Source organism: Lynx canadensis, chromosome C2 (genome assembly GCF_007474595.2).
Source record: "Lynx canadensis isolate LIC74 chromosome C2, mLynCan4.pri.v2, whole genome shotgun sequence".
In the NCBI taxonomy this organism is placed as follows: Eukaryota; Metazoa; Chordata; class Mammalia; order Carnivora; family Felidae; genus Lynx; species Lynx canadensis.
The window spans coordinates 158468624-158487253 of NC_044311.2; the positions used below are offsets into that span (position 1 = coordinate 158468624).

At 45.8% G+C, this 18630-nt stretch overlaps 1 protein-coding gene across 1 annotated transcript in view; it reads left to right on the plus strand.

The window, feature by feature from the left end:
- Positions 1–3575: 3575 nt before the first annotated feature.
- The window catches only part of PCNT (pericentrin), a 135212-nt gene continuing 120157 nt past the window's right edge, over positions 3576–18630 (plus strand). Inside the window, 2 exon segments of the mRNA XM_032594600.1 lie at positions 3576–3759; positions 6554–6756. Of these exon segments, the coding sequence (XP_032450491.1) occupies positions 3703–3759; positions 6554–6756 (260 nt within the window). The 5' untranslated portion in view covers positions 3576–3702.

The following is an 18630-nucleotide window of genomic DNA, read 5'->3' on the forward strand; positions in this document are numbered from 1 at the left end:
AAATTAATCCACCCGGCTAATGAAGTGGACATAACAGATTTGCTATTGGAGCCCGTGACGGCGATCTGGGGCTGGGGTGAGAGTGGAGTATCGGCACACTTACAGCCCCCCTCCTCAATGCAGCTTGTATCAGATGGCAAAGATCTGGCTGAAAGTCCCTTAAATTGTTTTTAAAAAACTAAAGTTACTTATTTAAAGTCATTTAAAATTTAGATTTACAGAAAAATCAAGAAGATGGTAAATAGCATTCTCACATATGGCTTCCCCTATTATTCACATCTTATATTGGTTTGTTACCCTTTATGACAAAGGTTACTTTATTTATATTGGTTTGTTACCCTTTACTACAATCAATGAACCTAGACCGATACATTAACTATGGTCCATACTTCCTTTGATTTCCGTTTTTTTTTTTTTTTTTTTTTTTTGCTGCCTGACATCCCTTCTCTATTTCAAGACAGCATATGACATTTGTCAGCATGTCCCCTTAGACTCCTCTTGCTTTTGATGACCTTGACAGTTTTGAGGAGCACTTGTCAAGGCATTTTGTAGGGTGTCCTGTACTCGTGGGGTTTGTATGTTTTCTCATGATTGGACTGGGGTTTGGGTTGATGGGAGGAAGACCACAGAGATAAAGTGCCATCATCACGTCACATCCAGGGTGCCTGTGGTCACCTTGACTTATCACTGTTGATTTTGACCTTGATCACCTGGCAGAGGTATGTTTGTTAGGTTTCTCCACTCCCCAGTTACTATTTTTCTCTACCTTCCCACACTGTCCTCTGTGGGAGGAAGTCACATGCACAGTTCACACTTAAGGAGTGAGGGTTGTTTCCCTCCTTGGGGGTGAGTATCTACATAATTTATATGCACAGCTTTTTAATTGTCAAAAATAAATTGAGACTCAGGTCCAGCATTAATATAGTGTAGAATGACCATGGAAATGATCCTGGGGTTCTAGGGAACATAGATTGAAAACCAATGACCAAACCAGTGTGGGAAAACTGTGGACAAGTGCCCCATTGAGTTTTAAATCCATTGCAACATGTAAAGGTTGAGAGATCCAGGCGTAGATCTGGGGTTGTAATTGCTCTAGGAAAGTCTGACCCTGTGTTTGGCTGGTGTTGCCTGCTTGACCCCTGGTCTCATGAGCCCACTCACTCCCACTCATTTTTGCTCACACCACCTAATTCTACAAGCTAAGAATGGAAGCTCCACTTACTGAAGGGCTGTGGTGTGACTCAGGAGGAGAAATGCTTTTTGGTGGTTGAGCTTTCAGCACTCTCTGAGGGAGATTTGTCTAAGTTGTGGTTGCTTATAATCACACATTCTCACTGAGGGTGAAAGATGAGTTTGTCAGCAAGATTGTCATTACCGCGTCTTGATGAAGGGCATTACTGCTACCCTGATTCAGTCAGAGAAGACAGCAAGCAGGGAGCGCACAGCCGGCACACAAACCCCGTCCAAGTAAAGGTGTGGGAACAGGTGAGCGGAACAGAAGGAACCCAGAAATCTACAGGTCTACTGCAACATCGCCCACAACAAGGCCATCCACCCCAATCTTGCTTTTTGTGCCACTCTCTCTCTAGTGGCAGGTCACTTGAAGTAGTGTCATCCTACCTGACTCCCCAACGGCTCACATCTGTAGCAGAGGCATTTGGGACTCCCATCTTGTCCTTGTCATCTGCCTGAGTTCTACAGTTTCCTAATCCTGCCACCGAAACGTGGTGCTGCTGTTCTATTTACAGACTCAAAGCGGTGGGAGAGGGGGGCATTATGCTTTCATCTTCCTTTTAACTGTAAATGGGATATTCCAACAGTGATAAGAAAAGGTTAAAGTGAGACCGGGGATGTCAAGCCCCTTTAGGCAAACAGGATCACCGCTTGGTGCAGTTATGCTACAGGGTGCAGGGAGATGCTTTGGATTATCGTCAACTAGTTTATCAGCTTCCAGTGAGCTTGATTACACCAACAGCATTTGATTGTTAAATTGTGGGCTGGGAACAAAAACCTTGCATTGTTTCCTTAACTGGACAAACAGGTTCAAGTGAAGTTTGAAGCTAAGGAACAATGATCTCATGAGACTTTGGATTCCCACAGACCATGAATTCATAACCAAAGTTATACTCCTTTTTTTCTTTTAAATTTTTAACAGACTTTATTTTTTATTTATTTTTACTTATTTTTCAGACTTTATTTTTTAGAGCAGTTTTAGGTTCACAGCAAAATTGAGCAGGAAGTACAAGATTCCTTTTTAATGACTGTTTACAATACACTTGAAATGATTTACCCACACGCTTCCAAGCCTTAATCATTTTCCACTTGACTGTTTTTGATTTTCACTGAACCAGCTCTTTTTCTGGTGATCTGGAACTGGGTACAATTACAGTATCACTTAAAATCACATCTTCACCAAAATTTTCTCAAGGTGACTAAAGACCACTTGGCAAGTTGGCCCTAGGGAGCCCCTTCTATGCTGGGGTTCCAGAGACTGTCCTAACAGGAATAAACATGTATAAGTTAGCCTTTCCTGCGCTTCAGGATCTCAGCCTGTCCCTCTCTCCAGCACAGGGTCCCTCCTAATACTCTGATCCAGGGGGCTGCTTCGTGGCAGAGGTGCCAGATTTGTCCCACTGGTCAAATCCTATGCTGCACTACCCAGAAGCTGCAAGCTGGCGGTAGACGCATTAAATCAGAGCCCTCGATACGGTACTGTGTCCCCAGTGAGAAAAATACAGGTCCGGAAGTGGCACCACTCCCAGTGCCTTCTGTCCCTGCAACGCTGGACGCCGTGGCCCGGATTCCCAGGCACCAACAGGCAACAGAGAGAAGTGAAGTCATACGACGCGGGAGGGACGCAGAGCAATGAAATCCAAGTGGTCTGGCTGGCGGTCTGCGACTGAGAAACGAACAGAAACAGCGTCCCGGGAGGCGAAGGGCAAGGTGACCCGGGCTCCCACCACTGAGGACCGAGGACCTGGCTGAAAGTGAGGGGGCTCTAGGACGGGCAGTGCGGACGAGACGTGTGACGCCAACCGCAGCCCCGAGACCAGCCGTTCAGCCCGCGAGGTCGCGGCCTCCCGGACTCCCTGGCGCTCACCGAGTAGCTCCCGGGGGACACGCCTGTGGGCGGCCTCTCAGCCCCCTCAAAGAAGGGACTGTGGGGCCGGCCTAAACTTCCTAACGGCCAAGTCTAACGCCCCACTAACACGACCAAGGACAAAGGCTGACAGCCACACTCGCCTAGAGGCCTTTCGAGACGCTAGTGCAGCCGCGTGTACTACAGGTGCGCGCGCCCCAACTGGTCCCCGCGCCTGCGCTCGCCGCCCACCCATTGGACAGCTAGACCCCTTTAAAACCGACCAACCACAGAGCGTTCCGAGGCCTCTACGCTCCGCCATTGGTCCTGCTGGGAGGTGCTATTGACAACGCGCCAGTGGGAGGCCAGAGGTCGACATGGGCGGAGCTCCGTCCGGGCCGCAAGGCTCTGATTGCGCGTGCGCGAGGGCAAGAAAGCAGCCCTCGGATTGGCAGCGGGGCAGACGGCGCACACTCGGGGGCGGCGCCAGACCCACGTCTGCGTGACAGTTGCTGCGGGGGGAGGGCAGCCCAGACAAGGGGGAGGGAGTGTAAATAGAGTGAAGGCGGCGGCGTGTTGACCCCGTCACCTCTTGGGCTCCGCGAGGAGCCCCCGGGAGGGAGATGGATGAAGATGAGCAAGAGCAGCGGCGAAGAAAGGTGGAGGCCGGGAGAGCGAAGGTAAACGGTAGCGCCTCTTCCTCCTCCCGCTGTCCCAGCTCGGGTTTCTCGGGGAAGGTTCCGATGACCGCTGTTGTTTCCTACTAGGAGCGGTTGCGGTCAGGCGGGGGAACACCGCCAAAGTCTTGCCCTTCCCGCGGGCTCGACTAGAAGTCGCCTCCTGGCCGCCGCCATATTGAATCCGCCGCCCTCTGCCCGGCCCCGCCCCTGTCGAGGTCGCAGCCAATCACCGGCTGGGGACTTGCGGGGTGGACGGGGGCGTGCGCGGGGTCCGGGCGCGGGGCATGCCGGGAATCGCGGGGCTGCGTCCGCGAGCTAGGGGGGGCCTGGCCGCGCCCTCCCGCCTTTCCGGAGGAGCTGGCGCTGCAGCCCTTCGAGTCGCCGTGGAGTCTCGGCCAGTGTCCGTGGCACCCCGGTGGATGCTGGTGGCCTAGGAACGCGCGGTCCCTGACCGCCCGCCAACATTCCGATCCCAGTAGAACGTGAAGGACGGGCTGGTAATGAGGGGGGCGGCAGTGCCCCCGCACCGCGCGTCCTCGTTGTCATGGACAGCCAGCACGTCGCGCACCTGTACATCCGCTCACCTGTACATCCGCTCACCTGTGCACACCTGCACCTGCCGCGGCTCCACCTCACCAGAGCTCAGGGTTCTTGGAGGACTAAGAGGGCCTGTGACTCACCTGCATTCGTGGGCGTCATAGACGCTCTCCCTAGGGCTCATTCACCTCCATCTGTTTAAAACTACTTGCAGATTTTCGTTTTACTGGGAATTATGCACCTTTTTTTTTTAATCTTCAAAAGAAAAGTCTTCGAGTGGCAGTCTAGGAACACATGTTTATATTGCAGAATTATCTTTTGCCGACCTGTCTAATATTCCCTGGGGGTCCAGAAATGCTTGTTCTGGCCCAGTTGCTGTTTGGGGCCCAAGTGGACGTTTTGAGCAGGTGAGGGTTGAGGGGCTCTGCTGGAGCCAGTCCCTCATGCTGGGCTTCCTAGGTAATCTCCAGACACCTGGACAGAATATCCTGGGATGTATTGCATTCCTAGGTTGTGGATGCCCTGGGGAGCTCACTCTGGTCCTAGAGTCACTTGTCTCCAGGGATGCTTTTTATCGCCTTGTTTCTGCCCCAGTTTTCACATAAAACTGGTACTCGCTGTTTTGGGGGGTATATTGTGGGGATTAAACTGTAAGCTGAAAAGACCCTGGCTGTAGAGGCAGAGTGAAGCACGCAGACACTGGCTGTGACTCCCTGCCCTTCCCCAGCTGTGGAGGAGGTTACCTACCCACTCTGTCAAGGGATGAATGAGAGTCTGTGCACTGTTACCTGATCCGTAGGTGGAGCCATGGTAAGTTGTTGTGTTTGGGGCCAGATGTGGCCAGACATTGGGAATTTCATATGGACCAGCTAGTAGGAAATATTTAGTGTTAGTTTCTTCTTTTGAGGAAACCACAGGGCCGCTGCATTAAAGAGGCCATTCAGAACACATAGTGACTGATGTGAGACAGTGATGGGGTAGCAGCACCTAATGGCAAGGTGACAGGCAGAGGACAGAGTGGCCTCATTCAGGCTTCTTGGGAGAGGAACTTGTGAGTGGTGTTTGAAGAGGGATGTGCTGGCGCCCAGGCATGTACGTGAGCCAGGAGATGAAAATGAGGCAGAGTTTAATATTTGATGTGCGTTTTCCCGGTGCTAGTCATGGTTTGTAAGCATGCATAAATGTGTTTGAAGGAGTGTTGAGGGTGATGAGGAAGGATCACCTCGTTGCAGGAGGAAATGGGCACCTCTTGTTGGGAGACCCCAGGCTAGAGTCAAGGATGGTGATGCAGGAGGGAACCTGAGGACAGTCAGAGTTGATGGAGCAAGGCATAAAATGATGAACATGGGGCTGGTTTGGAAGGCTGACTGTCCTGGAGACAAGGTTTTTCTCACATAAGGGACCTTATGTAATTTTTCTGCGTCTGTGAAAGTGTGCTTTTCTGTTACACTTATGCAAATGTTTGTTAAATGCATTTGCTTTTATGAGCACAGTTGTCATTTGAAGGAGCCGATGCCCCCATATGAAAGAGTGATGTTAGGTCTCATACCTTTGAATAAGGTGTTAGTGGGAGACGTGTGAACAGAGTCTGAAACCCTTCAGTTTGAGGGACTGAACAGCTAGGTTGTGCCTTCTGATGGGTGACATTCTGTGGAGGTCCCTGGTGCATTGGTGAGCTGTGTCGTGAAAAATAGAACATCTGATTCCATAAAGGAGGATCTTAGATTGACCTGGCTTAATTAATTTTTTGCTATTTCTGTACCTTGTCTCAGAATCTGTGGCTAGGAAGTTTTGGCCAGGCTATATATTTTCTCGATTGGGGGAAAATGGGGGCAAAAAGAGATTTAGCGTTTGTGTAGTTTTAAACCTTAAGCATGCCTTGATTAAGCTATCAGTCTTTTAAATAGATGTGTTGTTTTTTTGAATCCTATTTCTCTGTAAACTTCCAGGGGCTAGGAAAGCTATTCTGCCAGTTGGCTGTATTGCTTTTTTCTGTCTGTATATAGGCATAATTAACAGTCCTCATTATTAGACTCTGAAAAGAATTCTGAACTTAAATGCTAGCATCGCAGATATTAATGAAGGCAGAGTTTGTGGGACAGGGATCTGTTGGTTGACGTGGGTCTGGCCAGGTTTGGCTGAGCACACTGAGCCAGCCCCAGAGCCTCATGTTCCCCACCAGCTCATTGGCTTTGTGGTTCTGTTACTTTTTTCTTGGTTACCTTTGTCTTTACTACTTTTCTACGTTTTTGCGCAGCTTGCTCACTTCCGACAGAGAAAAACAAAAGGTGACTGTGCGCATCCGAAGAAAAAGACGGCGAAGAGGAAGGGCCCGGCTGTCGATGCGCCTGTCCAGGAGGAGAGCCCGGTAGCCACCGAAGATGGTGGACTCCTGGGAAGAGGGGACGTTTGCAAAACACATCGTGCAGCGACACCCCTGATGGGGCAGGAGCAGCTCAGGTAGGTTTACTCAGCACTGTGCATTAACATCTTGCTTAGCTTCTAGTTGTTCGGCATGACTTTGGTCTGTTTTTGCCTATCAAAAGTGGGGAAAGAGAGTTTCCCTTTTACACAAGGGGAATATATTTTTGTGTTTTTACTCCTAGTAAATGTTTTATGTTTTATGATTAGGGATTGTTTGAAGGCATGGGTCAGTATAGGTTCTTGCTTTGGTAATGGAAGTCTTAGAAGTGTGAGTTCCTCTGGTGTGGCTCTATGTATCAGCCTTTTTGACAGGGATTTCTTTGCACACTTAAACCATAATATTCCTTCATCTACTTATTGCTTTTTTTCGTTTCCTTTCCGAACTTGGGATGAAGAGGGAATGGGTGAAGGTGGTGCAGAAAGGGCATCTTGCTGGAGGAGGCACCACCGTCCTCTGCTTGAGGCCCTGTGAACTACAGGGGTGCGTGTGGCCCACTAGTGGATGTGCACGCTGAGAATGCTGGGCCCGTGTGGCCCCCTGATCACCTGTAGTTGGGCTCTTCTTGCGACTTTTTGTGTGCATTATCATTGAGGGGCTTTGAATTGTGATTTTGTGTGCAACAGAGCAGGTGTAGGTTTGGGTGTTTGCTAGAATGAGCTGGCATACTGGTGGCTGAGGGCAGCATCTGACGAAAACTCACAGCGTGTCTCGCCTGCTTTGTTGGAAAAGTGGAATTCCAGCCTGTAAAGTCTCTGATATTCTACCGACACATCTGGAACTCTTCTTTTGAGAATTTGAAAGACGTAGCTATTGTACTCCCTCGTCTGGGGAGCAGCAGGCCAGCACTCTGGGAGCCCAGCCTTTGGGCCAGCCTGAGCCCAGCTCATGCCTCCGCCAGTGTGGGCCTGAAGTTCACCGCCATCCTCTGTGGTGGTCTCAGGACTGGGCGGCAGCTCTCAGCAGCCCTGTCTCCATCACAGCTGCGTGAGTAAAAGCCACATTGGGAGGACTGAGAGTTGACTCCCAGTGCTTTTCTCTGTGTGTTTTCTCCTAGGCTCCTTCAGGAGAAAAGCTTGTAATTTATAGTTAACAGCTATTAATTTTATTCTTACTTGCAAGTCAGAGGAGTCTTTTTATAGTAAACATTTTTTTGGCAGGGGGCACACCTTGGTGGCTCAGTCGGTTGAGCGTCCAACTCTTGATTTTGGCTCAGGTCATGATCTCATGGTTGTGAGATGGGGCTCCATGTTGGGCTGTGCGCTGAGTGAGGAGCCTGCTTGGGATTCTCTCTCTGCCCCCACCCCCATGAACATGGGTGCTCTCTCTGTCGCTGAGTAAATACACATTTAAAAAAACTTTTTAAATACACTTTTTTATCCATGCAAGCAGGGGAGAGGGACAGAAGCAGAGAGAGAGAATCCTAAGCAGTCTCCATCCTCAGCGTGGAGCCCGATTTGGGGTTCGATCCCATGGTCGTGAGATCATGACCTGAGCTGAAATCAAGAGACGCTCAACTGGCTGAGCACCCAGGCGCCAGGAAGTCTTTTTATCTTATATTAAATGTTTTATGTATTTTAGCTTTTCATTTTGAAATAATCTCCAACTTACAAAAAACTTTGCAAAGATTAGCCTAGAGTTTGTAGATACCCTTCACCTAGCTTCTTGAAATGAATGTCAACATCTGGTATTTTCAAGATGATTATTACAATTAGTTCCTATTAACACTGGAACAATGCTATGAGCTAATTAATAAAGCTCATTCAGATCTCCCCCACTGTCCCACTAATGCCCTTTCTCTGGTCCAGGATTCTGTGTTGCATCTCACTGCCCATGCTGCTTTAGTGTGGTCCAGTCTTTTATAAGTTGGACGTCTTTGAAGAGTCCTAGCTAGTCGTTTGGTAGAATGCCTGTCAGTTTGGGTTTGTTTGATGTTTCCTCTTGATTAAAATCATGTTGTGAATTTTGGCCAGAACATTGTAGAAGTGGTGATATTCCCTGCTCAGTGTACTTGGTATTGGTATTTGACGTGTCTCCCTACAGGTAATGCCAATTTTGATCACTTAGTTAAGGTGAGACCTGCCAGGTTTCTCTTGATAGAAAAATACTGTTTTTAACTTTGGAGTTCGTAAGTATATTGTGTGAGATACTTAGAGACCCCGCAAACCCCCTTTTCTCATCATGCTTTGCTCCACTAATTTTAGCTCCCATAGGTGATTCTTGCTTGCAGCACTTATTGTAGTGGTGTTGGGCCACATGATGACTTTGTTTCCATCGTTCTATCTCTATGTATTAATTGACATTCTGCTGCAAGGAGGAACTGTCACTTCCCTCCAGTGTGTATTTATTTATTCGCTATATCAGTATGGACATAGGGATTTTTCTTTTTCTTTTTTTCTTTTTTAAGTAACTCTACATCCAACATAGGGCTCGAACTCATGACCCCAAGATCAAGAGTTGCATGCTCTACTGACTGAGCCAGGTGCCCAGGGATTTTTATTCTTCGGGTTTTAATCTATCATATCAACCATGTCAGCGTTTATTTTGTTGCTGAAATACATAGATTGGCCATTGGGAGTGCCTTTGAATTGGTACCTGTCCTTCTACCATGTCCTCATTGTTTCTGGCACCTTAATTCCTTACATTCTGGCACCAAGATTTTCCAGGGTTTTTTATCCTTTCCCTGTCAGCAGTCCTGTAATCAGATATTTCTTCAAGGAGCTCTGGTTTCTTTTAGTGGAGAATGATGTTTAGAAACCAACATCTGGGTGATAGTTGTGCTTATTGCTGTTGGGGTGTCTTTGGCTTCTGGGCTATTTCAACAGAGCTAGGTGATAAATACCTGTATGTACACTTCTATATTTATTTCTTTGTCAATCTGTATGTATAATAAAAATCATGAATTTACTTTAGTATTTTCAATTCCTAACCAACGTCACAGGGTTCATTCTAGCTTTTTCCCTCTTCTTAATCTTGATTTCTTTTACCAATAGTGAAAGTATCTTAGCTACAATATATTTACTTACTTCCTCAGTCTTTAAATATATGCACATTAGTTTGAGGATTGCTAATCCTCACTACTGTGAAAACAGATTTACTAACTAGAGTGGGATATTTGAATATATAGTTGACCCTTTAGCAACATGGGGGTTAGGGGCACTGACCCCTCACACAGATGAAAATCGGCCTATAACTTTTGACTTCCCAAAACGTGACTACTAATAGCCTAGTGTGGACTGGAAGCCTTAATGATGACATAATAAAACAGTCAACAAATATTTTGTGTATTTTCTGTATCATATAGTATTCTTATAATAAAGTCAGCTTGGGAAAAAAATGTTAAAGTCACAAGGAAGAGAAGACACATTTACAGTGCCGCCCACCCTGTGTTTATTGAAAAAAGTCTGTGGGTACATGGACCTGTGCAGTTTAAACAAACCCTTGTTGTTCAGTGCTAATGCTTTTGTCTTTATTATCCCAAAGTTTGTTGTTTAGCATTCCAAAGTTATATAAGTTAATTTTTTAAATATATTTTTAAAAATTTTTTCATTATAGTTATTCACTTATAACATGGTTTTGTTTTATTGTTTGTCTTCTATTTTGGTTCTTCTTACGTCCAGGTTGATTTAATTTAATTTTTTTTTTTTTTTTGAGTAAGGGAAGCATTACTAAGATTCTAAAAATCAGAGCCATATTCAAGTTCATTACTTCCTCTTCCCTACCACCTCATTCCTATCTAGGAGTGGTATGGTTGGACCCTGTGGTAGGCAAGTATTTGCCTTTTTTTTTTTTTTCTGAATTTTATTTATTTTGAGAGAGTGTGTGCATGCATGCAAGTGGAGGTGGGGTTGGGGAGTGGAGGGGAGAGAGAATACCAAGCAGGCTCTGGGTTGTCAGCACAGAGCCTGACATGGGGCTCAATCTCACAAACTTGAGATCATGACCTGAGCTGAAACCAAGAGTCAGACACTCAACTGACTGAGCCACCCGGGCACCTCAATTTAACCTTTTAAAAATCTGCCAAAAATTGTCTTCCAGAGAGTGGTCCTGCCATTTTGCATTCCTATCAGCAGCTCAAATTCAGAAATACAAAGGAATGAGCATTCAGGACCTACAGAGACATGGAGGGACCTTAAATGTCTATTATTGAGTTAAAAGAAGCCAGTCTGACAGGCTGCACATTGTGTGGTTTTGTTTGTGTAGCATTCTGGAAAAGGTAAAACTGTGCAGATTGTAAACAGATGAGTGGATGCCAGAAGTTGGTGGAGGAGAGTTGGTGAAGCAGGGATCTTTTAGGGCAGTGAAACTGCCCTGTGTGATCGTGTAAATTTTGTGTTATGTTATTAGGGAGAGAGTGCGCAAGTGGGAAGAGGGGCAGAGGGGAGAGAGAGAATCTTAAGCAGGCTCCACAATCAGCGTGGAGCCTGACGCAGGGCTTGATCCCACGACCCTGGGATCATGACTTGAGCTGAAATCAAGAGTCAGGTTCTCAACTCACTGAACCACTCAGACACCTTCATCATGTAAATTTTAAAACATCAAAATTATTTGTATGTAAATTAAAAAAAAAGTCATCTGGAGAATGAGGGATCCCAGGATGGAATGCAGACTTGAACAAGGCCCTAACTTGTATTACCCATGGACGGAACAACCTCAGGGAAGGGGGTGAGGGAAAGGTGCTGACCTGAGTAGCTTTGGGGGTGAGTGGAGTTTGGAGGACTGAAGGCAGAAGGCACTGTGTATAAACAGTACTCCTGTTGGTAAAGGGGTTTCCCACGGGAGTGATTAAGGATTCTGGGGCTGTGTACTTACGTGCTGGGATTGAACCGCCGAGGATGGCAGGTGGCTGGAGCTAGGTGTCTCACTCTCTCCTGGTGAGCTCACGCAGCTCTGCCGCGGTTGGCGTGTGAGTTGGAATGAAGGTGAGAGCCCCTGGGGTCTGGGACTGGATGGGGGGCAGGAGAGAGAAGGTCAGCTGGAAGAAGTGGAGGGAAAAGGTAGGGGAAATTGAAAGGCAGGGTGTGAGTCACTCAAGCTGTCAGAACACTGCAGACTGAGTGGCTTAAACAACAGACTCTCAGTTCTGGAAGCAGGACGTCTGAGATCAAGTGCTGTCAGGGTTCGGTTCTGGCGAAGCCTCTCTGCTTGACTTGTGACTGACTGCCTTCTTGCTGTGTCCTCACATGGTCTCCTGTGTGGGGAGAGGGCAGGAAAGCAGTATTCTCTGGTCTCCTTCTCAAAGGACAGTAGTCCTATTGGATTTTAGTCCCACCCTGTTATCTCTTTAAAAGCCCTGTCTTCAGATACAGTGACAATAGGCATTAGGGCTTCCACATGAGAGTTTTAGGGGATATACTTCAGTCCATAACATTCTCTCCTTTGGTTCCCCAATTCATCTTTCTTGCATTGAAAATACATTCACCCCATCCCTACAGCCCCAGAGATCGTTACTCATTCCAGCATTCTTTCTCATCTAGATATCATCTAAATCAGATATGGGTAAGACTTGAGGTAGGGTTCCTCCCGGGGCCAAATTTCTCTCCCACCGTGAGGTTGTGAAACCAAAGTTACATGCTTCCCAACCACAGTGGTGGAACAGGGATGGGATAGACAGCCCCACTCCAGAAGGGAGAAATAGGAAACAACGAAGGGTGATGGATCCCCAGCAAGTCCAAATCCGAGTAGGCAAATTCCCTTGGCTCTTAAGGCTAAAAAATAATGAGTCTGATTTAATGTGAAGCATCTGACTCTTGATTTCAGCTCAGGTCATGATCTCATGGTTCGTGAGTTCAAGCCTCGCATTGGGCTCTGTGCTGACAGCTTGGAGCCTGGAGCCTGCTGCCTTCTCCACGCATCCTCACCTGACAGAGAACACTGGTGTCCCTTCCTCTTCTTAGAAGGACCCCAGTCCTGCTGGACCAGGCCCACCCTGTGACCTCATTTAACCTTAATCACCTCTTTCGAGGCCCTGCTGTCACAAGGGGTGTTGAGCTTCAACACGGGAATTTGCGGGACACCGTCAGTCCATAATAGGCAACTGTAATAGGAGGGACAGCGTGATAAATCTGAAGGTCATATTTAGGGAAAGGCTGTTGAAGTCTGATTGGTGCGGTGGCAGGAATGGAGTGCGTGGACCTTTGTGTTCTTAGAGTATAAAAAAAAGAATTACCTTTTCTTTTAAAGGACAGAATATATTTGCCTGTGGATCAGGGTCAGGTTGAAATTCAGAGGCTCAGGCTCAAGTTGGAGGAAGAGCTTCTGAACGAGCAAGACGTCGTGGATGGACATGGCCTGGAGGTGGGGAAGCTTCAGGCTCGGCCAGCTCTGTGTCCTGGCATTCCCTGCCAGCGGGGTCACTGTTAGTTTGCCAACCTCTTGTCTGCTTCAAGGGAAATGTCCTGGTTAATGTCAAGTTCCAAGGCTAGGCGTTACCTCTTGCATCGAGGGTTCATTTTGATGTGTCTGAGCGGATGCCTTCCCCTCCTCTCGCCGGGGAGCCAGGGGTGGGGTTGAGTCTGCAGAGCGCTGGGTCAGAAAAGCAGGAGGCGAGCTGCGCTGGCCGTTGGCTTCTTGGGCTCCCGTGCAGTGGCCGAGGGCGGGGTTGTGGTTCTCTGGCCAGCCCTGCCGGGTCCTCCTGGTCAGGGTCCCGAAGCCCTCTGTCTGTAGCTTCATTCCATTTTTAGTGGAGGCACTGATTGCTGTGACCTAGTTTTCTTAATGTAGGGCAGTTCAGTTTATTCTGAGTTACCTCAACCGTTTGGGGTGCTTGGGGGAGCAGTGGGGCTCAAGTCTTTCCGCCTGGAGTTTGAAGTCAGACTTCCAGAGATTGGCTTTCCTCGTTGTGCTCAGCTCAGTCTAATAGAGAAACAGAGTTGCATTTTGTGACCATCTGACTATGGGCCTGGGTTAGAAAGTGCCAGGGGCGCCTGGGTGGCTCAGTCGGTTAAGCGTCCAACTAGCTCAGGTCACAATCTCACGGTCCGTGAGTTCGAGCCCCACGGCGGGCTCTGTGCTACAGCGCAGAGTCTGGAGCCTGCTTCGGATTCTGTGTCTCCCTCTCTCTCTGCCCCTCTCCTGCTCATGCTCTGTCTCTCTTTGTCTCAAAAATAAAACATTAAAAAAAAAGAAAAAAAAAAAGAAGGTGCTGGGTGCTTTATTTACGCATGCCTGGTCAGTGATGGATCGAGTTACACAATTGATAGGGCATTTCAGAATGCCAGATATCTGTAAAAGGAAACCGAGAGATTTATGCATTATTTTGCACAAGGTTCATGTTATTTTCTGTTTTTTACTTCCTAGGATACCTGGCAGTGACCTGTATGATTAGGCGTTAGTTTTTTATTTTTTGTGTTGTGTGGGTTTTTTTTTTTTAATAAGAGATGGAAGCAATTACATTTTTACTTAGAATTATAATGACTAATGTTTATTTGTTTTTAAAATTTGTGCCAGAAATGGTTGTACGTGTTGTAAGCCAGGCTGTGAGGTAGGGACTCTGGTTATCCCCTCACAAGGAAGTGGGCGCTGCGGGATGAGCCCCTTGCTGGGTGGGCATCAGAGCTCTCTGCTGCTCTCAAGGGTATGTGGGCTCCCTGGCTTCTGCCTTAGTTCTTACATCCATGACTTCATTCTTCATTATGCTTATTTGATTGCATGTAATAGTTAAGAAAAAATGCATTTTTTGCATAAATTTTTGTAATAGGAATTAGAGCTGGTAGTCTCTTGTGTTGTGGTCACCAGTGGCTTGAGGCCCAATCTGCATGCTTGTCTACTTCAGAGGTCCTCGTGGGCTTTTTATCTCAGGTTTCAGTAGCCCACGTGGATTGTTGGCGAGAACTGTTATTTCACCAGTGAGCACAAAATACTGCTATTTCAATTCTGCCCCTCCTTCCTTATTAATTGTATGTAACATTGCATGAGAACTTCCCTTTATCAGTTATCTGGTTACCCTGGTGCCCGGCTTGGATTGGAAAGCAGGGTAAAGGCATCACTCTTTCCTTTTAAGTTACTCATGTTGCTGTGCTACACTTTTCCACATATGACCATTGGACTGGCTTTCTTTAGCCTCACTGTAAATTCACTTATGTTTAACAATTTGTCAAGAGCAAATCTTGTGTCTGTTAGCGTGCTGCTCAGATTTTCCCATCTTTGACAAGGGAGAGCATCTTTAGTTTGACCCTCCACAGTCACTATGATGGCTTCTTTCTTTTGGAAAAAGTGTTGCCGGTCAGCTGGTGCATTTCTTGCCCCAGGCCTGGAGCCAGGCGTTTCCCATGACTCCTGGCTCCTGTAGTGGGAAGTAGTGTTCAGAAACATGATCTAGACGTTAGGGGTTTTATCGTTTCAAGGTCACGTCAGTGAATAGTTAGGTTTTGTTTTATAGTTTATCAGTTACAGAGTAGTGTATGATTACAGAGTTCGTAGTTTATGATTACAGAGTTTCTACTTAAGTTTGAAATTTCTCTTTAACATTAAAAATGTATGTTCCTGACATTAACATCATTACTCTCTTGGCTTTCTTTCTCTTTCTAGTTTTATACATTATTACTAATTATGATTTCTTTGCACTCATTTTTGTCCTTTAGGTATTTTCCACAGTGATGTGCAGTCAAATTACTTTGTTTTAAAATCACTTGAAATAGTTTAAGCCAGAAACTTAAATATATTTGTATTTGTTTGTTTTATTTTCTCTTCATGTTTTAGGGATTTTTTGTTTTCAATTTGTTGTTATCGTTAGAGACAGAGAATGCGAGCTAGTGCACGGAGGGGGGCAGAGGAGAGGGAGAGTGAGTCTTACGCATCCATGTTGAGAGGGATTTCGACACAGGGCTCGATCCCGTGACCCTGAGATCATGACCTGGGCCAAAATCAAGAGTCAGATGCTCAACTGACTGAGCCACCCAGGCTCCCCTTTTTTCATTTGTGTCTGTGTGTGGTTGTTTGTTTGTTTGTTTAGTTTGTTTATTTTGAGACAAAGTGGAGGAGGGACAAAGAAGAGAGAACCTCAAGCAGGCTCCATGCTGTCAGTGCGGAGCCCAACGTGGGGCTTGATCTTACGAACGTTAGATCATGACCTGAGTTGAAGTGAAGTCAGATGCTTAACTGACTGAGCCACTTAGGTGCCCCTGTTATTACATCTTTAAAAATAGAAGCAAATATGTGCATATATTTCTCACTATCTGCTTCTTTAGTAGCAGGATACTTTACATTTCTGTATCTTGTTTTTTTCACTTATCATATCTTGGCAGTCACGCCGTAGCAGTATGTAGTGATGTTTCTCGTTCTTTTTTAAAAAAGTCTGTTGTTGGGGCGCCTGGGTGGCTCAGTCAGTTAAGCATCCACCTTTGGCTCAGGTCATGATTTCACAGTTCGTGGGTTCAATCCTGCATTGTGGGATCTGTCTGACAGCTGCACTGACAGCTCGGGGCCTGGAGGCTGCTTCTGATTCCATGTCTCCCTCTCTTTCTACCCCTGCTCGTGCTCTCTTCTCAAAAATGAATAAACATTAAGTCTATTATCTTTTTAGAAGCAAGAAGTGGTACTTTTTTGGGGCGCCTGGGTGGCGCAGTCGGTTAAGCGTCCGACTTCAGCCAGGTCACGATCTCGCGGTCCGTGAGTTCGAGCCCCGCGTCGGGCTCTGGGCTGATGGCTCGGAGCCTGGAGCCTGTTTCTGATTCTGTGTCTCCCTCTCTCTCTGCCCCTCCCCCGTTCATGCTCTGTCTCTCTCTGTCCCAAAAATAAATAAACGTTGAAAAAAAAATTTTTAAAAAAAAGAAGTGGTACTTTTTTATGTTTACCAACATACTTGCCAATCCCAGGGCTTTGGTTTGTTGGTATAGACCCAGTTTTGCATCATGTATCATTTTTCCTTCAGTCTGAAGAGCTTCCTTTCAACAAATTTTTTGTAGTGCAGGTCTGACGATGAATTCTCTTGGCTTTTTTGTTTGTCTGAAACTGACTTTGTTTTGCCTTCATATTTGAAAGAAATCTTTACTGGATATAGAATTTGCAGTTGACAGTTTTCTTTTTGCAGCACCGTGGTCGTTGGGCCCATATAGTTTCTGAAGGTATCTGCTGTCATTCTTCATTCCTCTTTCTGTAGAACTTTTTTCTTTTATGTTTATTTATTTTGGGAGAAAGAGCGAGAGCAGGAGCGCATGAGGGAGGGGAGGGACAGAGAGAGAGAGAGAAGGAGAGAGAGAGATCCCAAGCAGGCTCCATGCTGTCAGCACACAGCCTCACTTGGGGCTCGATCCCAGGAACCGTGAGATCGTGACCTGAGCCAAAATCAGGAGTCAGACTCGTAACCAACCAAGCTATCCATGCGCCCCTCTGTAGAGTCTTTTTTTCCTTTTAATTTTTTGGGGGTACTTTTAAAACTTTTGTTTTTATCTCTGGTTTCAAATTCTTTCATTCTGATGTGCCTAGGGTGGTTTCCTTTGTGTTTCTACTGCCTGGGATATGTTGATCTTTATGAAACTTTGGTTTAGTTTTCACCAAATTCAGAAAATTTTTGTTCAATTTTTCAAATACTTTTGTTGCTTCCCGTCCCTCCCCCTTTGTGATTTCAAATCTATATATTGCAAATTGTTTAAGGTTATCCTATGGATCATTTAGACTTTGCTTTATTACTTATTAAAACATTTTTTTCCAGTCTCTGCCTTTTTGTTCTTCATTTTATTTTTTTAATATTTTTTTAATGTTTACTCATTTTTGGGAGACAGAGAGCTCGAGCGGGGGGGGCAGAGAGAGAGGAGACACAGAATCTGAAGCAGCTCCAGGCTCTGAGTTGTCAGCACAGAGCCTGACACGGGGCCTGAACCCATGAACTGCAAGATCATGATCTGAGCTGAAGTCAGACGCTTAACCAACTGAGCCTCCCGGGCACCCCGTGTTCTTCATTTTAGATCACTTCTATTGCTAGATCAAGTTCGCTGATCTTTTCTTTGCAATGTCTATTCTATTAGTCTAGAATTAAGTGAATTTCTTTTTGTTTCGGGTATTTTGTATTTTTTATATCATTCTTCATTGCGTTTGTATTTTCCTTTAAATACTAGGTATTAATATAACAGCTATTTTAATGTCCCTGTCTGCTAATTCTGTCCACTCTGTCCTTTTCGGGTATATTTCCATTGGACTGATTTTCTCTTGGTTATGGGTCACATTTCTCACCTTTTGGTATGTTTCATAATTTTTGATTGGATGCCAGGCATTGTCAGTGTTATGTTGTTACATGTCTGGACTTTGCTGTTTTGGTTTTGGTAAGCATTTGACTTAAAAAAAATGTTTTCATTGTTGATTTGTAGGAATTCTTAATATTCTTCATGTCTGTCATATGTTAGGTATATGTACTGTGAATGTTTTTCCTCAGTTTTGCTTGCTTTGTTGAAGTTGAATTTATCAGTTTTTCCTATGGTTAGTGCTTTTTGTGTCCTATCCAAAAAATTTCTTCTAGCTCTGAGATCATGTACTTTCCTATGTCTTCCTGAAGCCTTATGGTTTGCTTTCTGGGTTTATGATTCATCTCAAGTTACTTTTTGTGTATTGAGTACTTTGACTTTTAGAACTATAGTTTAATTTTGCTGATTTTTGAATTAATTAACTAATTAATTATTATTTTTTAAAATGAGATCATTAGAATGGGTCCTCATCCAATGGGACTGCTGGTTTTTTTTTTTTTTTAATGTTTATTTATTTTTGAGAGACAGAGTGCATGCGGGGAGGGGCAAAGAGGAGAGGGAGAGAGACACAGAATCAGAAGCAGGCTCCAGGCTCCGAGCTAACAGCACAGAGCCCAATGCGGGACTCGAACCCGCGAACCGTGAGATCATGACCTGAGCCGAAGTTGGATGCTTAAACAACCGAGCCAGCCAGGTGCACCAGGTTTTTGAACTTTTTTTTTTTTTTAAATGTTT